The 21,508-nt window shown below is 36.2% G+C and overlaps 1 protein-coding gene and 1 long non-coding RNA gene across 7 annotated transcripts in view; one reads left to right on the top strand and one right to left on the bottom strand.

Annotated features, from left to right (window-relative positions):
• Nucleotides 1–5: 5 nt before the first annotated feature.
• LOC118613716 lies at nt 6–10,532 on the bottom strand. The gene is made up of 3 exons (XR_004955744.1): nt 10,298–10,532; nt 8,466–8,702; nt 6–1,062 (listed from the first exon to the last, which is right to left on the bottom strand). It is a non-coding gene; the product is annotated as an uncharacterized LOC118613716 (long non-coding RNA).
• Nucleotides 10,533–10,779: 247 nt separating this feature from the next.
• CCDC150 (coiled-coil domain containing 150) overlaps nt 10,780–21,508 on the top strand; it is a 72,886-nt gene continuing 62,157 nt past the window's right edge. For 3 of the 6 annotated variants that reach the window (XM_036236425.1, XM_036236422.1, XM_036236427.1), the window contains exons 1-5: nt 10,780–10,974; nt 17,565–17,728; nt 18,213–18,433; nt 18,552–18,730; nt 20,234–20,302. In XM_036236425.1, the coding sequence (XP_036092318.1) occupies nt 10,963–10,974; nt 17,565–17,728; nt 18,213–18,433; nt 18,552–18,730; nt 20,234–20,302 (645 nt within the window). In that variant the 5' untranslated portion in view covers nt 10,780–10,962. Of the gene's footprint in view, nt 10,975–17,564; nt 17,729–18,212; nt 18,434–18,551; nt 18,731–20,233; nt 20,303–21,508 lie in introns of those variants that run through there. The other 3 variants (XM_036236424.1, XM_036236423.1, XM_036236428.1) reach the window with 3 other exon arrangements.

Raw genomic sequence — 21,508 nt, 5'->3', positions numbered from 1 at the left:
GTTAATCACTAACCAGCATTTTTTTAAAGAGCTTTACTAAGATATAATACAAATAGCATATAATTCACCCATCGAAGTGTGTAATTCGATTGTTTTTAGCATATTCACAGAGTAAATGTGTACATCCATCGCCACAACCTATTTTAGAACATTTTCTCTATCCCAAAACAAAATTTCACACCTTTCTGCAATCACCCCAATACTTTTTCCAGTCTTTTGGTCATTTGCTATAACACTGCAAAAACTAACATTAGTATTTAATTTATGCAATTCCCAAACCTACACAATTTACAATTTTCTTCTAAATTCTGACTACAAAATCTAAAGAACTAAACCAGATATATTATGGTATGTATTGAATGTATTGGTAACACTGTTAACCTTCTTCCCTTATTTATTACACTTTAATGCAGAGGCCCAACTTTTCTGTGAAATATGTCAATAAATCTGTGTTCCCTTCTTACCCTTTTACATTACTATTAGATATGCGCTGAGGTTTTTAATTAATTTGGGAAGATTTCAATTATTTTTTGCTTCTTTCAATATTATCTTAGGTAAGTAAAATACCACGTAAGATGCAAAAAAAAGTTGTTTAAAAGTTTTAAATTATATTAATGGAGACTAGCAAAAAAGATTATGAAATACCTTGGAGGTAGTTCTCTTTATTGATTAATCAGAACCCTTATTAATGTTCTGCCTCTAATAAATGCCTCTAATCTGAATTCCTTCATTTAAGTGTAATGTGCAGAAACAAGTAAATGTCCAGAGTAGAACAAATAAAATTATTATAAAAGAGAATAGATGTGGAGAAAATAGAACTGGGTGTTTGGCATTGTTTCCCAGAAAAGGAGAAGGCTGAGGAACAACTTGGCTGTCCTCAAGCTTAGAAAGGATATTAATTCTTCTCCATCTCCGCTGATGCCTGAATATACAATCTTCCTGGATAATATCAGGTACTTCATTTCAGCTTCCATTTATATTCCACATATAGTTTCTGGATTTACAGCTACCACCCTAAACTTCTCTTTTGGTTCTAGGCTCACATATCCCACCGGACATTTCCTGAAATGAATGAAAAGGTAGAAGTTCTCAATTGAGAAACAGAAACTATAATAATTATTTTTAAAAGAACCAAATGGTAATTTTAAACAGAAATACCATATCTGAAACAAGTGTCGAGAAACTCAGAAATCCTCAAATATTCTTGGGAATGCTCTGTTTCACTAAGGTATCCAATAAAATTAAAATGTACCATATAATTCTAAGAGTGCTTACGTGGTATAACACAGATCAGTTCTGAACCAGAATGAAGGTTTGTAGGGGCAGGGTCTAAGACCTAAAACTACTAGACATTAGATTTTATTCTTATGTATACCAGGGAAAGGGAATAGGAAATGTCATCAACTAGAAAATACCTGGACAATAAAAACGTTTTTGTTTATCTTTTTCTTTCAATATTTTTTCTTTATCAGATTTTTATTACAAAATAATACATACCTTAAAGATTTTTCCAACAATACAAATATAAAGTATAAAGTAGAAGTTATCCTTTATCTCCCAACTCTAATCCTCAAAATAAATACTGCTAACAGTTTATATCTCTATCTAAGCTCATTACTATGTAAATGAAATACATGTATTCAAAAGTTTTTCTTTTAAATAAAAATAAAATCCTATACACATCTTACAATTTGTTCTTTTCAGTCAGTGATGTATTGTGCATATTTTCTATTTTAGAACATTCAAATATACTCATTTGTTTGGATAACTGTTTATTGTGAATGTATTACAATTACTTAATCACTTTCCTATTGTTCATGGTAAATTAAATTGTAGATTACAGTTCTTCACTCTCCTGTAGTACACCCAACACCTTTGCCATGGCTTTATGGTGTTCCTGGTGTCATTTCCTGTGTCTTGACTTTTGGCTCGGCCATGTTACTTGCTTTTGCCATTTGGGAGTTATTATATGTGACACAAGCAGAGATTTGAAATATGCTTGCGCAGTTGGGCTTGACTTCTTGTTGTTCTATCATTCCCAAGAAGGGGATGTTCCAGGTAGTCATTGCCTGTTTTCCCTGGGACCCTGAAGGAAACACATGGAACAGAGTTCTCAGCTAACTTGTGGACATCGTGAGTGTGAAAATTAATGCTTACTTTTATGACACTGAGTTTTAGAATGATTTTGTTAGGCAGTATCACTGTGGCAATAGCAAACGTAGAGAATGTCCACTTAGGTGTATTTTAATTTTTTATTATTAGAAAAATTTTTACAATTAATATCTATCCCTTTACATGTACCTTTCAACTTTCAGCCAGATAAATTCCTAGAAGCATAATTTCCAGGTCAAATCTCAGTATTTTCGAAGGTAGATAATGTTGATGGTGATAAATATTAATATTTGCTGAGCATTTTCTGCATTCCAGACTCTTTCATATGTGTCAGAAACTGTAAAGAGGCTAAGATTTTACTCTACTTGCACATTACAAGTTATCTTGCCACAGTTACATAGATGCTAACAGAGACATGAGACTCCTGGATCAGAAACAGACTTTGTTACTCATGACACAGCAAGCAGCATGACTATCAGCATGTTAGAATTAGTTCTCCTTTCACCCAAGTACCGCAGAGACTTCACAGGTTGGCTTAGATAGATAATTGCACATGCGGTGGATTGATCTACAGGAGGGGATCCCCGAGTTCAGGGATCCAAATCTGTTATAATGAATGGTAATCAAGTCTGCCCTTTGCTCCAAGGCAGACATTATATGTTCTAAGACAGTCCCCTGTACAATATTTTTGAAAAGATAGTCCAGAACAAAGTGCAGTCAGTGCCTTTCTTCACAAGTCACAGAGAAATGTAAGAAACCTATGGACTCTTGTCTCCTAGTAGTATTAATACTCTCTACTGTACAAATACAAAAATTAAAGCACAGTGTTTAGTAACTTTCTCAAGATCTGACAGCTAAAGAGTCAGGCATACTGGTTAATATTTCTGGGACAAAGATAGATTTATATTTAAGAAAATCTTTAATACTGTAATTGTAAATTAAGGAACATATGAACCCAATTTTTTCATTATTATATAAAACAGCAGTCTTTTTTTACTTTATTAAACTGTTCAGTTTATATAAGTAAAGAAATTGTACATTGGAAGCACTGTAGCTAAAAAGAATGTTTCTGATGAAGTTATTTTAAAAAGCCAGGATGCTTTCCAGGAAGAATATATAAGGGGTAGAAAATGAAACTAGCCAAGCTAGCAAAGGTTTCAAGAGACAATATACACTTCAGAGCTAATGTAGAAACTTGATTTTATCATCAATGTGATTGAATTTACTACCCTTGTAGGTCTTCTGTACTGATAATTGTGGGGAAACAATGAAGAAAGCATTGTGAATATGCATTTTCTATTTGTGAAGGGCCAGAAGAGAAACAATTTTACTTGGTAATATAACCTTATTAAATAATGTTTTATGAAGATTTAGCCTTTTAATATTTAACAATTATCTCATCAAGATATCTAAGTGATATTGTGATCTCAATTTACATGTTTTTAGTGGAATATATACCACAATTATAACAAGGTACTATCTATGTCAAATATAATTAAGAAAGATCTACTCAAAAAATGGAAATCCCCATAGAAACCATGGAGATGAGGCACAGGTTTTGAGGAAAAGTAACAAATAGGGAAACCTTCTGTGATGTCTTCTATAGGACCTCAAGAATTTCCTTTTCCTTCCTCCTGATTTTATACAGCAAGTTGCAGTTTACTTTTTCTTCATATACAAGAGGACTTAAATGAACTGGCAAATAGGTAAAGAAAGATATAAATAATAAAAAGCAATATAACGAAGTCTGTGATGATAAAATTTATGTTACCAAACCAGAGGGTGAGGAATACAAACCAAACCCATTATTCAATTCTGACACATATGTAGTAGACTTTCAGAACTAGATATATAATGATAACCCCCATTTTCTTCAATGAAATTCTGGTAATCATCGATGCTGATAGATTCATTCATTTATTCAATGGCACACATTAAGATCTAACTATATGACAGGAATTATGCCAGATATTTAAAGAATAATATTAATTTATTTTTTGAATAGGTTACACATTCAAGTGATTTAAAATGGAAATAAAACTAAAAGGTACGTAAGGTACAGAGGTTCCCATCTACCATTTTTCCCACCCCACATATCTTGTAGATGGGATGACCACACTTCCTTGTGTTCCTGGAACATTTGCAGTTTGACAGACCCTCACGGAGATTAAAAAGATTATAAGGGAAGACTACAAACAACTCTATGTCTGCAAATTGACAAAATACAACAATCATTAAGAAGCACACTAACTCACTCTAAAAACATACAAACAAACCAAAAGCCCAAAAGTCTTATGAGTAGTAATGAAATCGAATTTGTAGTTAAAAACCTTTCAACAAAGGAAACTCCAGGCCAGATATTTCACTGGCAAATTCTAACATTTAAGGAAGAAAAAAACCAATTCTATACAATCTCTTTCGGAAAACAGAAGAAAAGGAAGCACTTCCTACACACTTTATGGAGCTAGAATAATCCTAATAGCAAAAGCAAAAACATTGTAATAAGAGAAAAAGAAAGACCAATATCCCTCTACATAGATGCAAAAATCCTTAACAAACTATTAGCAAATCAAATCTAGGAATATATAAAAAGGGTAATACTGAATGACCAAGTGGAGGTTTATGCTAGAAATGCAAGGTTGGTTCAACTTTTGAAAATTTAATGTAATTCACCATGTTACCGGACTATAGAAAAAATATATAATTATCTCAGTAGCATCCGACAATATTCAACATCTCTTCACAATAAAAACTCAGAAAACTAGGAATGGAAGGAAATGTCCTTAACCTAACAAAGGATAGCTATTTTAAAACCTATGACTAATATCAAACTTAATGGAAACAGAGCAAAGATATCCTCCTTTCAACACTCTTATTCAACATCATAGTGAAAGTCCTAGCCAGTGCAACAAGGTGAGAAAAATAAAGTCATTCAGACTGGGAGAGGGGGAAATACTCTATTTGCAGATGACAGGACTGCTTATATAAAAAGTCTCAAAGAATACACAAAAAAAGTTCCCAAAATTAATAAGTGAGTTTAGCAAGATCACAGGATGAGATCAAAATACAAAAGTCAATTACATTTCTAAATACTCACAATGAACATTTGGATTCAAAATTTTTAAAAAATACTATTTACAACAATACCAAAAAATGGAAATGTAGATATAAATGTAATCGACTATATATAGGATCTATATGCTGAAAACTACAAAATACTGATTAAATAAATCAAAGAAGACTGAAATAAGTGGACCTAAATATCATGTTCATGGTTTGATAGATTCAATAGTGTTAATACTAAATTCTCCCTGATGTGATATATAGATTCAGCATATTCCCAATCAAAATCCTAGCAGAATTTTTTGTAGGTGTCAACAAGTTAATTTCAAAATTTCTAGGAAAAACAAAGGAACTAGAATAGCCAAAATAAATCTGAAGAAGAGGAACAAAGTTGAAGGACGGTGCTTCCTGATTTCAAGAATCACTAAAAATTACACTCACCAGAGACAATGCAGCACTGATGGAGACAGACACATAGATCAACAGACCAGAGTCAAGAGCCCACAAACAGACTCATGCAAATATGTTCAACTGATTTTTGACAAAGGTGCAAAGGCAATTCCATGGAGAAAGGACGATCTTTTAAACGATAGTGCGAGAATCATTGTAAACCCGTAAGCAAAAACAAAAACAAAACCCACAATCTATACCTCATGTTACTTTGAAAAATTAACTCTAAATAGGTCACAGACCTAAAGGTAAACATAAAATGATACAACTTCTAGAAGAAAGCATAAGAAAAAACTCTGTGTGACCTATGGTTAGGCAGGAAATTTTTAGGTGACACCAAAGGCACAATCCATAAAAGGAAAAACTGATAAGCTGGACTCTATCAAAACTTAACACTTTTGCTCTGCCAAAGGCAATTTATTGAGAAGAGAATGAAAAGACAGCCACAGACTGGGAGAAAATGTTGTCAAATCACATTTTGAAAGCGGGCTTGTATCTCGAAAAATTCATGAGGAAGAAATTAAATCTCCTAAGTTTTTAAAAATGGGCCAAAGTTATGAATAGAAGTCTATTTTAAAAGACATACACATGTCAAATAAGCATATGAAAATATGTTCGATATCATTGGTCATTAAAGAGTTGAAAATTATACCCAACAAGATACCTCTACGCTCTTACCGGAATAGCTAAAAAAAAAAAAAATTTGATGCTATCAAGTGCAAATGCTATCAAGGAAGAGAAGGAACAAGGAATGTCATACATTGGTGATGGATAAGCAAGATGGTAGAACCACTTTGGTAAGCAATTTGGCAGTTTCTTACAAATTTAAACATGCACTTACTATATAATAAAGCAATCCCACTCCTAGGTATTTATCCAAGAGAAATGAAAATTTTATTTTTATACAAAAGCCTCTATGCAAATGGTTATAGCAGCTTTGTTAATAATCGCTGAAAGCTGGAAACCACTTATATGTCCCTCAATCAGTGAATGAACAAGTAAACTGTGATATATCCATACAGCAGAATGCCAGTCAGCTACGAAAATGAATTACTGATTCACGCAACAACATGGATGAATCTTAAAATGCATCTGCTAAATGAAAGAGGTCAAACCTAAAAGGGTATGAATCCACTAATATGACACTTTAGTAAAGCAAAATTATAGATATGGGAAACATATCAGTCATTGTTAGTAGCTGAAAGGTAGGGGAAGGGGTTGACTATAAAGGAGAAGCATCTTGGAATTTGGTATTCTGAATGTAATGAAACTATTCTGTATACAAGTGCAGTGGAAGATGTAAGACTCTAATAATTTATCAAGACCCATAGAACTGTACATCACAAAAAGTGAATTTTACCATACGTAAATTAAATAAAATCAATCAGGATGTGGGCAGACCACAAGATGGAATGCAGACCATGACATATGAATATCAAACTGAATTAAAAATAAATCAAATAGCCACACTGAAGCAGGTCAAGAAAGGAGTGACCTAAGTAACTTTGGAAAACAGCATTTTGACTGGGTACTGTAAGGCTAAAGACAAAAAGAACTGTGCCCAAGCAATATACTCTAGTTTTAAATTTGTTTCTCATCAGGTGTGGATTAGCAATTTTTAAAACTACTTTACATGTGCACTAGGGTTGAACAAACATGTAGATATACTGCAGAAAATGAGAGGTAGCACCTCTTTATAAAATAATTCTAATTAATAAATGAGGAAAATAGAAAATCACCATAATCACTGTTACTGGCAAGATAAACCAGCTAACATTAGTGGATAAAAGTTTAAGTATAAACAGGAGACTTGCATATACACTCACAGACTACCACCTCTATTGTCTCATTTGCTTTTATAAATGTATGGTATTCATCCTGTGGAGTATTTGTCATCTCATGCTTAGAAGATGAAATTTCTACCGACACATTGTTGTTAGAATGGAATGGAGAATGGGTAAAAGATGGGATCAAACTGAAAAGTGTGGCCTTTGATGACAGAAAGACCCAAGTCCAAACAACAGTTATATCACTTACTGGTTATACGGCTCCAGGAGTTAACTTCCCCAAACTTCAGTTGTCTTATTACTAAAATGGAAATATAACTACATCTTAAGGTTGCAGCTAGAATCAAGTGAGGCAATATATATAAAACACCAAATTCAAAAGATCAGGGGTCTTCATCCTCCAGGGACTGGGCCATGGCCCAGAACCAGTCTTTGGCCGGTTAGAAACCTGGCCGCACATTAGGAGGTGAGCAATGGCTAGCAAGCCACCGAGTGAGCAAGCAAACAAGTGAGCAAGCGAGCAAAGCTTCATTTGTACTTGCAGCTGCTCCCCAGCGCTAGCATCACAACCTCAGATCATCAGGCATTATATTCTCATAGAAGTATCAGTCCCTGGTGCTAAAATGGTTGGTAGATGATAGATTCAACAGACTAAACACACTGTTGTTATTATTCAATCAGAAAATTTCAAAAATATCAAGCAGCTGAACTGTGTGAGCCAATTTAAAGAGAACACTCACATTTCTCCCCAATTATATATCATCCTATTATGACAAAAAGAGTCATCTTAAGAACTGTAAAATAGAGCTGCAGCAACATCGCCATAATTTTGACCTTATTCTTAAGTTTGGACAGTAGAAAAATATGAGCATCTACTTTAACACATAATTTAACTGGAGAACCTAAGTGCCAGAGATCTTAGAAGAAGCACCGTTACCTTAGACTGATTCAACTAACAGATGAATCTTCGTAGACCTGAGATGATTTACCAGTTCATTAAAAAGTCAGAGACTCCTCCAAATTCTAATCTCTACACTCAGAACCAATACTCACCAAAAGGTCTGAATGTCCACATAAGATGAAGAACCAGTTAGTGAATTTGCCGTTCTCATTCCTCCATTGTACCAATAGGATATGAAAGTGAATTTTTTTGTGTTTGAATTTTTTTTATTCACAGAATACAGTCCCATTTCCAAGGGGAAGTAGTTGTAGGTAGCTTTGCTGTCATCTGTGTATTTGCAAAGTCAAATCATATCCAGCTCTGGAAGTAAACAGATGCCTTTTGCAGGCCTACAATAAGAATATATAAATAATCAAGGAAGTGAGACATAACCACCATAGGTAGAAGTGTTCAAAATTTATTCATTAATTCACTCACTTAACAAAGACTTACCAAGCCTCTACTGTGTGCCAGATATTGTTTGGTGTTGAAAATAAAAAATATCAAAATAAAAAGAAAACTCCTGTCCTCAAACAGCTGAAAGCCTAATTAAGGGGAGATGGATGACACATTGAAAATTATAATGCAGTGCAATAAGTAGAATAAAATGGTTTCACAAAAAAGGTTAGATTTCTGTTGAGTTCGCCAGACTGACAAAATAGAGTGCCTGGCAGAGGGCACAGAGTCTCCAAGCACAGGAGAATTGAATTCAAATTTCCCTTGAGGGACCAGGTGTAAGTGAGGCTGGTGAAGTAGGCTAAAGCCATTAGCAGTCTGGGCGTCATCCTGTTCAATGGAAAACTACTAGTTAACAAAAGGAGAAACTTTTAAATGCTTTTTAAGCAAGAGATTAAGAAGCAGATTGACTTTTTGAAAGATCATTTCAGTAGCTATATTAAGGATGCATTAGGAAGGGTGATTGGAAAACCAGTTAGAAGACTTTATAGTATTGTAGTGAGAGGATGTGGTCCTCATGGAATCCCTAGGATTTCTGCAACTGTTTTTTGGATAGGGTTAACAAGTATGAAATCTATTTATTAATTGAAAATCAAGAGGGAAATCAGGAAAAAATCAGGCACTTAAAAGAATAAAAACATACTTTTAATATAATGAATTCTCAGGTATTCAAACTGGTTCTCTAGAAGATGAATTAGTTTATCGAAGACTTTAGATTCTTTTTCTCTAACTCTGTAATTGCTTAAGTTCTTATATGGTTTGCCAGATGGTAGACATAGAGAAAGAAATGAAAAACATTAAATTTAATCAATTTGTTTCCCTGACTGCTGCTTAATACGGAGATCAAGAAGGTGAAAATTCTCATTATGTTGAAGCATCTGGATTATCTGTGGAGTGTATACACATCTCTCTCTACAGATAAATCAGAGGTCATTGCAAGAGAAAATGTACATAGAGAATAATTGTTTCTTTTCATTGACGCTCTAAAATACCCTCCCATTTTTCTTATTAAAAGTTTTATTTGGTCCCTTCATCTCAATAATGTATGCGGTGCTCATTTCTCTTTCACCGGATGGGCTCAGTTTGATGAATACATCTTGCAGCTGTGGTTTGATTGACATTCTGTCCATCTCAGGTTGAGGTTCAGCTATCAGAAGAATAAGAATAACCAGATCGATTTAGTCAGCCACTTGCTAAGCAAATGAGGACTAGTCTCAAATCTGAGAGCATTAATTTGAGAGCTGAAGTTATTCTCAGCTGCGTCCCCAGGAAGACGAGTGGAATGCATTAATTTTCCTGGCTGTGGTAACAAGGTGCTCTGTCCAGCTAAGTAAAGCCACGTTGTCTTTTCATTGCAGAAGCCTTCTTGCTAAGGATGAATTCCTACTCAGAGCAAAACAACTAAGAAATGACTGCAGTTTTATTTTTCAATGGTCTTTCTTGTTTCTTAGCTACTTACAGTCAGATTTAGAAATACCTATTCACTTACCTGTAGACAAGGCAAAAAATAAATTATCCTGAAGATATACACGACAAAAGAGCATGTGTTTTACTCTCCATCTGGCCATCATGGGTGAGGACGAAGTGGGGCTTGCTTTCTACTTTAACGAGAAGAATATTTGAACTCTGTACTTTACCGTTTTTTATACTCATTAACCAATTGGTTATTGTCCGTTCAGAAGTAATTTGATACGTTAGTCCTCGTAAAACTAAAAAAAAAAAAAAAAAAAAAAAAAAATTCTAATCTTGGACTCTCACCTCTTTCAGGGTATATGTTTGCCAAATTCTCCAAACGTCGCAAGTTCACAGGGACGAAACGAGTCACTGCCAAGACTGGACAGAACAGGACCTCAGAGAGATTGAGCAGGAGGAAACTACATATCCCAGCGTGCCCCGCTCGCGAGCACAATGGAGCCCTGTCGTCATCCGGCTTCCGGGGCTGCGCGTTCCGTGCGCGCCGCCGGATTCCGGTCTGGGTCCCGCCCGGGGCGGAGGGCCCTCCTGGGCCAGGAAAACTGCAATTCCCGGCATGCCCTGCTACAGGTGCGCCTGCCTATGGGCGATACCACGCCCCGGAGCGGCTTCGTTTAAAGCGCTGTGTTAGTTCCAGGGAAACCCGCCGTCCTGCTGCTGCACAGAGGTACAGGCAGACAGATGGACTGTGGGGTGAGGCTGCGGGGCCCTGGGCGGGTTAACCGGGAAAAGAGGTCCGGGGCTCACGCTAGAGAGTCAGCGGCTCGAATAAGGCCACCATCGTCTCTCGCCGGCAGTTTAGTCTCGCCCTCTGGACTCCAAGACCCTGATTTATGGCACTGGAAGCCGGAGAAACCGTTTGGAAGTGAAGCGTTTGCATTAGCCTAGCTCTAGCTCAAGGAGGGAGGCTAGCCACCAGGGAGAGTCTCCACATAAATCTCCGTACAAACTTTTAAAAAATAAGTTAGGTTGGAGATGATAGGTTCCTGGGAAAGCCATTTCGACGTTAATGAGTTTTGATTTTTGCCACCTGTCATCCTTCCTGGTTTGCTTATTAGAATGCAGGTGTCAGCGATTTACATTCGTTCATTGCTGTTTCCCCAGTACCTGAACTGGTGTTATAACAGAATTAGACATTCGTTAAATTTTTGTTGCATTATCCCCGATTGTTTGCTGCTAACATTGTTGCATGCCCTGTGCTAGCCTCTGAAGATAGAACAAGGTTAAGAATCTGACCCTACTTTGGAGAAGCTCATATTAGTTTGTTTGGCTTGAACACTCACACACTCCTCATGTCCCTAATTTATTAATCTCGGAGCACCCAGGATTAGGTCCTCGAAGCCTTTCTGTTCTCTTTTATCCAGCAGCAAGATTTTGTAAGCTATGCATATATTGACAACTTCAGTATTTATATCTCTAGTCCACACTGCTCCCCAGAACTCCAGATCTACAAGTTCAATCTTCTTGGGCTTCTTTCCTGTTTTGAATTTAATATTTCCAGAACAACTCTTGATCTTCCCTCTAAAACTACTTCCTAATAGATTTCCATTGTCTCGATTAATGACGAGATAATCCTAATTGCTTCCTTTCTCTCATATCGAATCCATCAGCAAAACCTATCTTCAAACTATGTCTAGACACTGACCACTTCTTACTGTTTCATTGCTATCACCCTAGTCCTAGCCAAAGGCATCTCCTGTCTAGATTATTATAACAGCTTCCTACTTCTGCTTTTGTCCTTCTACCATTAAGGGGGTGGCCAGAGTGATCCAATTGAAAGGTAAGTTATATCACAACACTCCTCCGCTCTAAACCTTCCAATTGCTCTGAGAATTAAATCAAAACTTTTATAAAATAGCCTTTATGGCCCAATGTGATCTGATTCCATCATTATCCTCACCTCTTACTCTTCTCTCCTGCACTTGTGCCTCTGCAGCCAAACTGACCTTACTGTTTGGAGACCCATCAGGCATTCTGACTTAAGATCTTTTCACTCACTCTTCGCTCTTTCTGGACCTCTGTGTCCCCCAGATATCCACGTGGTGCACTCTTGCACCTCCTTCACAGGTCCTTGCTCAAGTATCATCTTAGTGAGGCTTTCTTTGACCACTCTGTTGAAAATTGAAGCCTGAACCACAGTTTCCATCTTATCCTCTTTTCTACTTTATTACTCTCCATTGTATTTATCATCAGTGAAAAAATTACAAATTTGACTTAATGTTTATATTCCTTAATTGGAAATAAGCTCCACGATGGCAAGTATTTTTGTTTGTTTTGTTCACTGCTGTATATTCCTTTGTGCCTATAACAGTATCTGGCTCATGGTAGGCATTCAGGAAATTTGTGTTGGAGGTATAAGGGAACGAAGACAATGTTACTGACCAAATTATTTTCCAGTGGTTGTGGTAAACACCACTAAGTCTTTGGTCTGTTATTTTGAAACCAACAGCGTATTGCCAAGTATAGGAATGGAGCCTGTATCCACAGAAGCAGGTATTCCCGTTTTAAAATCATCTGGCTTTCACTGGTATATGACATTGGTCTTATTCATGCCATACTGTCAGTGAGATAGCCCACCTAGGAGACCCTTGGAAATATCCTCCCTAAACGTAGAGACAAGATTGTATTAACTGGATAATGATATATTTATGAAAGTAACTGTGAATGAACTTTTTAAAAAATAAATAATAGGTATATTTCAGTTTTTTATTGTTACTGTCAAGAATTAGGATGTAGATTCAAGGGTGCGTTCAGTGATATTTGTACCTTTTCAAAAACAGCAAAGCACAATTGTGTACAAGCTATGGTCCCTTGGCTGGAATATTAGTAATTATATCTAGATTCTTTTTTTTTGTAAGACTGTACTTCCTAGACTAGAAGTTATAGAGTTATGGCTTCTGAGGATCTGCTAAGTTGCCAGTGTGTGTTGGTGGGTGACATTTCTGTTACTCCTGCTTTGGGCCTGCCAGATGAGGGAGGACAGGCAAGGGTATAAGTAACTGCAATGAAAATGAACTCTCTCCTGATTCTAAACCCCAACTCAATGCATTCACTGGATTCCAAGTCTACTTCACTCTTCCTTTAACAGGCTCCCAGGTACTCAGGGACTCCCCCTGGTGAATATTAAGGCTGTCCTGCTCTTTCTGTTCATCCACCATTGCTTCCTCTCTTGCTCCTGGCAAGAGGAGGAAGGATTTTCAGCTAACCATGAGACCTGTTTTTAATAAATACCCAAAGGATAGATTGGCCTGTTTAGTTTTCAAGTCAACTTCTTTGATGACCTCGATGATTAACTAAGAAGATATTTTAAGAACAAACCATGTATTCACTCAAGCTTTATCCCCTGCCTACCATCAGTCTGTCTCAAGCACCTTGATTTTCCTTCCTTAGAGTGAATTTTCTATAAACCTCCGCCATTAGAGGCTGAAGGCCACAATTGTGCTTGTTTTTGTTTGAGAGTATTTTTTCATTCTAGAAGCCTGAGAAGCTCCAGTGTAGATCAAGTTCAAGTGGGTGTTAGTGATGATGCAAATCAGATTCTTACCCAGACATATATAGATTTTCTGTTTTTTAAGAAAATGAAGTAATTTGAGTTGTTTTCCATTTTATTGCCAAATGTACACATACCCTGTGAAATAAATGTAGGAATTTTATGTGTATCATAGGTACCTTAGGGAAATACCAGCAAAACTATGACATTTCAACGTACATGAAAAATTTTGGATGGGAATCTGCATTCCATTCAAAATATGTGGGAAACTTGTATTCCATTTCCCATGTTTTTTTTTCCCCAAAAAAGTAGACTTTTGCTATATTTGTATTAGTATTCTTTGCTTGGCTTCTGATATAAATTAATAAAGGCAGCCCTTTATATTGTAACTGGCTACCCAGGCCTAATAAGTAGCCATGGAAATTGTCCTCCCCTCCCCGGCACTGCTTGTCATTTCCTTTACCTCTTCCTTCCACTCGTTTCTCCACCAACTATTGTCCAGGATTCCTATCTGTCAGTTAGGAATGTTTTTGTTGCAAGCAACAGAAAAAAATGACAAAAAAATCTGAAAGTTTATTTTTCTTAAATAAGCAGAGTGTGGAGGTTACTAGTTTTGCAATAAAAAAAAAAAGTCTGGTTAATCTGAGCTTCTCTGGCCTTTTTGTGTTTCTCAAAAACTGGTAATTCCTGGCTGTGTTTATATTTAAGAGTGAGAGACTGCATAGCTGATGGAAAAAGAGCTCTTAGAGCTCTGAGCATCATATAGGTAAAGGAAAGGACAGGTGTCATAATTTCTGTCTTTTTTTAATCAGAAAAAAGCAAAAGTCTGCCCAGAAGCTCCTTGCAAACTTCTGCCTAAAGTCTCATTGGCCAGAATGTCACATGAGCCTGCCAGCTGCAAGGGATGCTGGGGACATAAACTTTTCAGCTTCTTTCAGAAGACGAAGAAGCCAACTCTGTGCAATAAACCCCTTTAAACTCCCATGCTTTTTCTCCCTACTCGAGGCCTGATTTATTTCTAGATCATCAGTAGCTAGACAGCAGGTGACAGAAAATGGAATGGAGGGTCAACCCATGTAGTGTTTCTCCATTGTTCCCCCTCTGTTTTCTCCTCATCCCACACTATTGGTGGTTCCCTCATCCATAGCCCTGGTGTCATCGTAACAGAACTAGCCTGAGGGTCTGTCTTAGAGGCTTTTCCTTCTGTTACCTGAGGAACACTATTCTGGCCCAGGTGGTAACATGAGCAGGAGTCATCAGATCTGGCTCTTTTTCAGAAAAGTAGATGAATCTTACTTAAAATCTTTGTGTTTTCAAAGACTCACTATCTACATATGCCTTTGTCTTTCCCTTCAGGAACAATTTAAAACATGAAAGGGAATTAATAGAAGAGGCTTCTGTACTTAAGCTGATCATTAACAGGAAATCTGTTTAAGAATTCAAAAAGATTGTGTGTCAGAAATGCATTGTTTTATAGAGCACAAAAGAGAGAAATCCTGGTTGGAAGCACTACAATGAGAGTAAAAGATTTGTATTCTTCAACCTTCATTGACCCATTTCTCCCTAACCCCAGCCCGTCAACCACAGTTATATTCTGTTTCTGTGAAATCAGATTTGTTTGTTTGTTTTAGATTCCACATATAAGTGAGTATACCATACAGTACCATATTTTTCTTTCTGTGTGGCTTACTCTACTTAGCATAATGTGCTCCAGATTTATTCATGTTGTCACAAATGGCAGGATTTCCCTTTTTTGTAGCTAAATAATATTTCTGTGTGTGTGTGTGTGTGTTGTATGTGTGTCACATCTTTTTTTTTTTTAGATGAGACAACCCTCACATCTTTTTTTTTTTTTTTTTTTTTAGATGAGGCAACCCTTAGTTGACCTCACAGATTGCAAGGACCTTGTCAGCTTATAATCCACCCCCTCTCTTTTTTTTTAATGCCTACAGCACCTGGTCTTCCTAGGTAGTCTCCCATCTAAGAACTAACCAGGCCCAAACCTGCTTAGCTTCCAAGATCAGACGGGGTCGGATTTGTTCTGGGTAGCATCCTTTGAGGGATATTTAGGTTGATCCCTAATATCTTGGCTATTGTGAATAATGCTACAGTGAACATGGGTGTGCAGATATCTCTTCAGGATACTGATTGTAGTTCTTTTGGATATATATACAGAAGTAGAATTGCTGGATCATTTGGTAGTTCAATTTTTATTTTTTTGAAGAAACTCTGTACTGTTTTTGTGGTGGTTGCACCGATTTAAATTTCTACTAATAGCGTATAAGGGTTCCCTTTTCTCTACATCCTTACCAACATTTAGTATATTTTTGATAATAGCTGTTCTAACAGGTGTGAAGTAGCTCATTGTGTGTGGTTTTTCTTTTTATCATTGTGGTTTTGATTTGCATTTCTGTGATGATTAGTGATGTTGAGAACCTTTTCATAAAGCTATTGGCCATTTATATTTCTTCTTTGGAAAAATGCCTATTCAGGTTCATGACCCATTTTTAAATCAGATAATCATTCTGTAATGTATCTATATGTATATCACATTATCATGTTGTACACTTTAAATATATATGGTTATATTTGTCAGTTATTCCTCAATAAAAGTAAGAACTAAAAAGGCCATTCTCTGAGACCTGTAGGAGGAAGATATCAGTTGATTAGAGAGCTATTTCAGAATGAAGAAATGTCCTCAATGGTCATAGTAGTAGTATATTGGCAAGAAGCCCAACCTTTTCACAGGTGCTCACTATGCTTTTTGTCCCCTTAAATCCTGACACCAGTTTTAACACTTCTTTCAATTTCTGCTGTGGGTCCTGGAGACCACTTTCAGCCACTTGGACCTGAGGTAGTCTCCACACGTACCGCCTGGGAGGTAAGGGTAAGGGAGATATATGATTACACAACTCGTGAGGGAGAAAGATGTATTACTAATATCACAGGTGGGACCTTTGTGCTCACATTCCCATAGAAACACTATTGCTAGTGATGGTTAAGGTTTACAGTCTGATTAGTATAGATATGTCAGTGCAAAATGGAGTTGCAGGAGAATATCCTTAAAGTTTCTACAAACAACCTTCTCATTAATCTTTAGGCACATTGTTCATTTAAAAGTTGGGATTGCTTATAAACTAGTTCTGCTTCTGTCCATAATACCCGAAAAAGTCTCACTACTCCCATTTACTCTTATGTAGTTTGGAGGGAGGAGTCTGGAAATTTGATGTCAATAGCTGCAGAAGAGTTGTTGCTATGAAGTTAAGTTTGCAAATTATTTTTAAAAACCATTTCTTCAATGTAGTTGGTAAATCTATTTTATGACAGCCACTCAGAGATCCAAGTATAGATTTTTTTTTTCCCCCAGAAAGGTCAAATTGGGAATATATTAAAATGAAAATAGCTGGTAATGAAAAAGGTAATAATTCCTTCCATCAAGTCATAGGTCCTAATGTGTGTCTAATAGTAGTTAGAATAGAGTATATTATGATGCAATAACAAACTACTGAACAATTTCAGTGGCTTATAACAACAGAAGTTTATTGCTCACTCACACTGGCTGTGATGTTACTATTTGGGATGTTGCTCTTCTCATGGAGAAGGAAAAGGAGAGATGGTGAATGATACATTGGCTTTTAAAGCTTCTACCCACATTTAATTGGCCAAAGTAGGACACATGGCTTTTCCTGAGCTCAGCAGAACAGGGATGTATTATCATCCCCACAGGAAGGGCCAGTGACTATTTTGAACGATAATAGAACCTACTACACTAATATTGTGACTTTAATCTCAGGTGCATGTGGAAACTGCAATGTCCAGACCAGTTGTCTCTCCAACCCACGTCAACGCTACAGCTTCTGAAACATTCACCGTACTTCAGCAAAAGATGAGAATAGTCGAAGAACAGACCAGTTCTCTGAGGGATGACCTAATAATGTTGGACTTTGGTGATGAAAGGTAACAAGTAAAAAATGAACTAGATCTCTGTAAATTGAAGCACCCATAGAATAAAGAACTCTTCAACAGTTAAATATTAAATTTGTACAAACATTGGAACAAAACAACATTTATTATGACCTTGTTCAAAAATTTTTAAAAAACATGCATATATTGCTCCTGTGCTAACTTTAATTCTTAGTTCACTATTATAGAATTAGTATTTAACATTTTTTATATATCACTTGTTTTTACATACAAAAAAGTTTATGAAAATTTCAGAAATAACCTTAAAAAGTCAGTGATCTTTCCCCTTTCCACACCAGTCTCACCCTCTTTGCCTAATATTGCTCTCTCTATTTAAATTTGGAGGGGCCGACAGTGACTTGTTAACTAAGGAACCTAGTTTTTATTCTTAGTAGAAATACTACATTGGCTCAATGATTGGGATTACCATAGTACCCATAACATTGCATAATATTGTTATATTGGGATCTTTGTGCAGAAGCCAGTTTGAAACTCCAAAGTGTTTAGAAGGACCTGCAAACCAGAACGTCATTAGCCCTATCCAGAGAGAAGTAATTTGTTCTGGAAAATCAGATATTTTATGGAAGAACTGTGAGTTTCTGGTAAATCGAATGTGCCATCTAGAAAGCCTCATTCAGTCCTTGAAGATGAACATCTTTCGTCTGCAAACTGAAAAGGATTTGAATCCACAGAAAACAGGTATAGAGAGAAGAGAACCGTCATAAATTTGGTCCTGGATGGGTGCTCAATGAGTTTATGATTCTTTTCTTTTCCTGACCTTTCAACTGCTTGATGACCCACCTGTGCTCTCTGGCAGCTTTTCTGAAGGATCGACTGAATACAATACAGGACGAGCATTCCAAGGACCTGAAGCTGTTGCATCTGGAAGTGATGAATTTGCGCCAGCAACTAAGAGATGTGAAAGAGGGAGAAGACAAGGCACAAGATGAAGTTCAAAGGTTGACTGCCACCTTGGAGATCGCTTCAGAGACAAAGGTTTAAGTCCAGAGTTCTGAAATGCAGAGTCACCGATAGGTGTTACTTGGAGGATTCAATAGGCCCATAAAATTGATTTTTAAAATAGGTGATATTGATGTGAGGATTCTTGACATTTGGAATGTATCTACATTGATAACCTAAACTATCATGTGCTATCAGTAACTGAGTATTTATAGAGCCCTTACCCAGTACACGTGACTGTAAGGGTCCCAAGAAATGAGGTAGTCTATGCTCTTCTGGAGCTTCTGTGCTAACTGGGAGAACAAGGTGAAAAACTTAATAGAGAAAAAAATAAGAGCATAAAAAATATTAAAGGATAGTACAGGACAGTAAGTGAACATTGAAGAGTTTGCATTTCGGTAGGTTTAAGAGGGTGTATAATAGATTAGGGTGGGTTTCACAAAAGATAGGACTTGAGCTAAACGTTTAGAAGACAAAGTAGAGAGGTGAGGGCATTTCAGGGAGCATACACAAGTCAAAGAATAAAGACTAGGAAAATAAACTAAAATTTTTGTTTTCATCCCACGGGCCCAATATTATAATAGGGTCCAACATTATTTTGTTTAATCTTCATAAAACCTCATTATGTAGGATATTATTGTTTCCATTTTAATGATAAGAATACTGGGGCCCAGAGAGAAGTCACTTCTCCAAGATCACACTTCCTTGTCTTCTTCCTGTAACTCAGGTTCGAACCTTATCTTTCCACTGGGTGCAATTAGGGGGAAATTCATAAACTAGCCTGACAGGAGTGAGGATTATTTGTGGGAAATAAGTTGTCAATTAGCTACAGGTCACATTACAGAGGATCTCAAAATCAAGTAAAATCAGTAATTAGGCTTGATTCTCTGGGGGGTGATTAAGGTTTTTGATATGGCTTTGAGAGAATAAGAACAGGAAAGCTAATCTGGCAGTGGTATAGAGTATTGATTATAGAAGAGATTGGAGGCAGGGAAAAGAATTAGGAATCTGTTACATTCAGGCATGTGCCTTATTAGTCTGACTTAGAGTTGTGGCATTTTAAAAAGATGGGTACTCTTTATGCTAGAACATGGTAGGAGCTGAAGATAGGAAAGATGGAAAAGATGACTGAGGTTTTATATCTGCAGTGCCACTAATAACAATATAAAAGAATAAATAATGAAAGCCTTGTTTATCATCCTCAACTCCTAGGCATGGTTAATCTTGGAGACTAGAAGGAATGCAGTACTTAAAAAAATATAAAGGCACCATGAGAAAAATTTCTATTATCAGATTTACCTCTGAGTATTGAATTTTACATAGGAAGTGAATCTGACTAATCCCTTTTTATGATCTATAAGAAAAAATGATAGAAGTCTTAAATCAAAGTAATAAAATAACTTCTTTTAAAATATCTTATTGTAATAATGATTTAAGAGTCACAATAAGTATTTATGACTGTATTCAGAATAGCATTTATAGGTTGCCAGTTTTTCCCTGTCATTTCAGATTATTTAAAATCTTTTCTCCTACTTTTAGAAGAGTGTAGCCATTGTTGAAGAGGAACTGAAGACCACAAAACGTAAAATGAACCTTAAAATTGAGGAGGTAAGATTAAAAGATGCCTGAGGGGGTGTTGGAATTGCAGAGGGGAAGTCACGAAAGTGGATAGAATGAATAAGAACCTTTGAAGCAGAAATTATGTGACTGTGTAGTAGGAAGATTTTTAAAATACACCACGTGAAATTCATGTGAAAGTGGCTGCCCTTATTGTCATAAGACTTCCTTTTGCCTCAATATGGCCATAAAACCAGAAATTTAAAAAAAAAAAAATGCTGTCTGAGCCAGGAGGGAAATAGTTACCACAAATACATGCGGTTGCCCATATACTAGGGTTACGTGAACACCTTTATACAAAGACCTTTTAAAGTAAAGCTGTGTTTAAAGTAAACAGCTTTTAATAAGCCTGCTCATCTAATTTTACTTTGAAACCTTCATTTCAGCCTTAGTTTTAGTAGATAACAGATTGGAAATTGTAAAGTAGGTGGTTGCTAAAAGTTGTTGGACTAAAAATTTGCAGCTGAAAATAGTAGAAGAGTCAGAAAGACTATTAACTCAGTATACCCTGACAGTGGCCCCAAAACTTCATTATTCTCTGATAGAATAATAATTGATGTTAGTCCAAATCCAAAAGGTCAAATTATCTAAAACATTCTGTTATACAAAATAAAGAAGTCTATATTTTTCTTAGGAAGGTTCTCATCCAAAATTATTTTTCAAATTATGAATTTTAGTGTTCAAGGCGGTAAGTATTGCTATCTGGAAAATTCTTTTATGTACTTTGCTAGTAATCACCAATAAAAACATGATCGTTCTTAGAATGTATTAAGCTTAGCACATTAAAAAATTTTTTTAGATATTTTAAGACTGTTTAAAGAGAAGTTTTAAATTTATAGAAAAATTGGACAGAAAAGAGTTGCTGTAAACTCACTCCCCCCACCCCAGTTTTCCTTATTATTAGCATATTGACATGAGTGTGGTACATTTGTTACACCTTATGAGCTAGTATTGACACATCATAATTAACTAAAGTCCACAATTTATAATTAGATTCACTCTTTGTTCATTATAGTATCATACAGAATTTCACTGCCCTAAAAATGCTCAGTACTCCAAATATTCACCCCTCTGCCCATCTCCCTCTGAGCCCCTGGCAACACTGATCTTTTCACTTTCTCTCTATAGTTTCGTTATAGTCGGGGTCATAGTTGTATACTAAAACTTAGGCCGAAATGAAGATTTCAGGATAAAATT

Source organism: Rousettus aegyptiacus, unplaced genomic scaffold, assembly GCF_014176215.1.
Source record: "Rousettus aegyptiacus isolate mRouAeg1 unplaced genomic scaffold, mRouAeg1.p scaffold_m13_p_2, whole genome shotgun sequence".
Classification (NCBI taxonomy): domain Eukaryota; kingdom Metazoa; phylum Chordata; class Mammalia; order Chiroptera; family Pteropodidae; genus Rousettus; species Rousettus aegyptiacus.
Note: the sequence above shows the minus strand (reverse complement) of the source record. Positions and strands in the feature narration are given on the sequence as shown.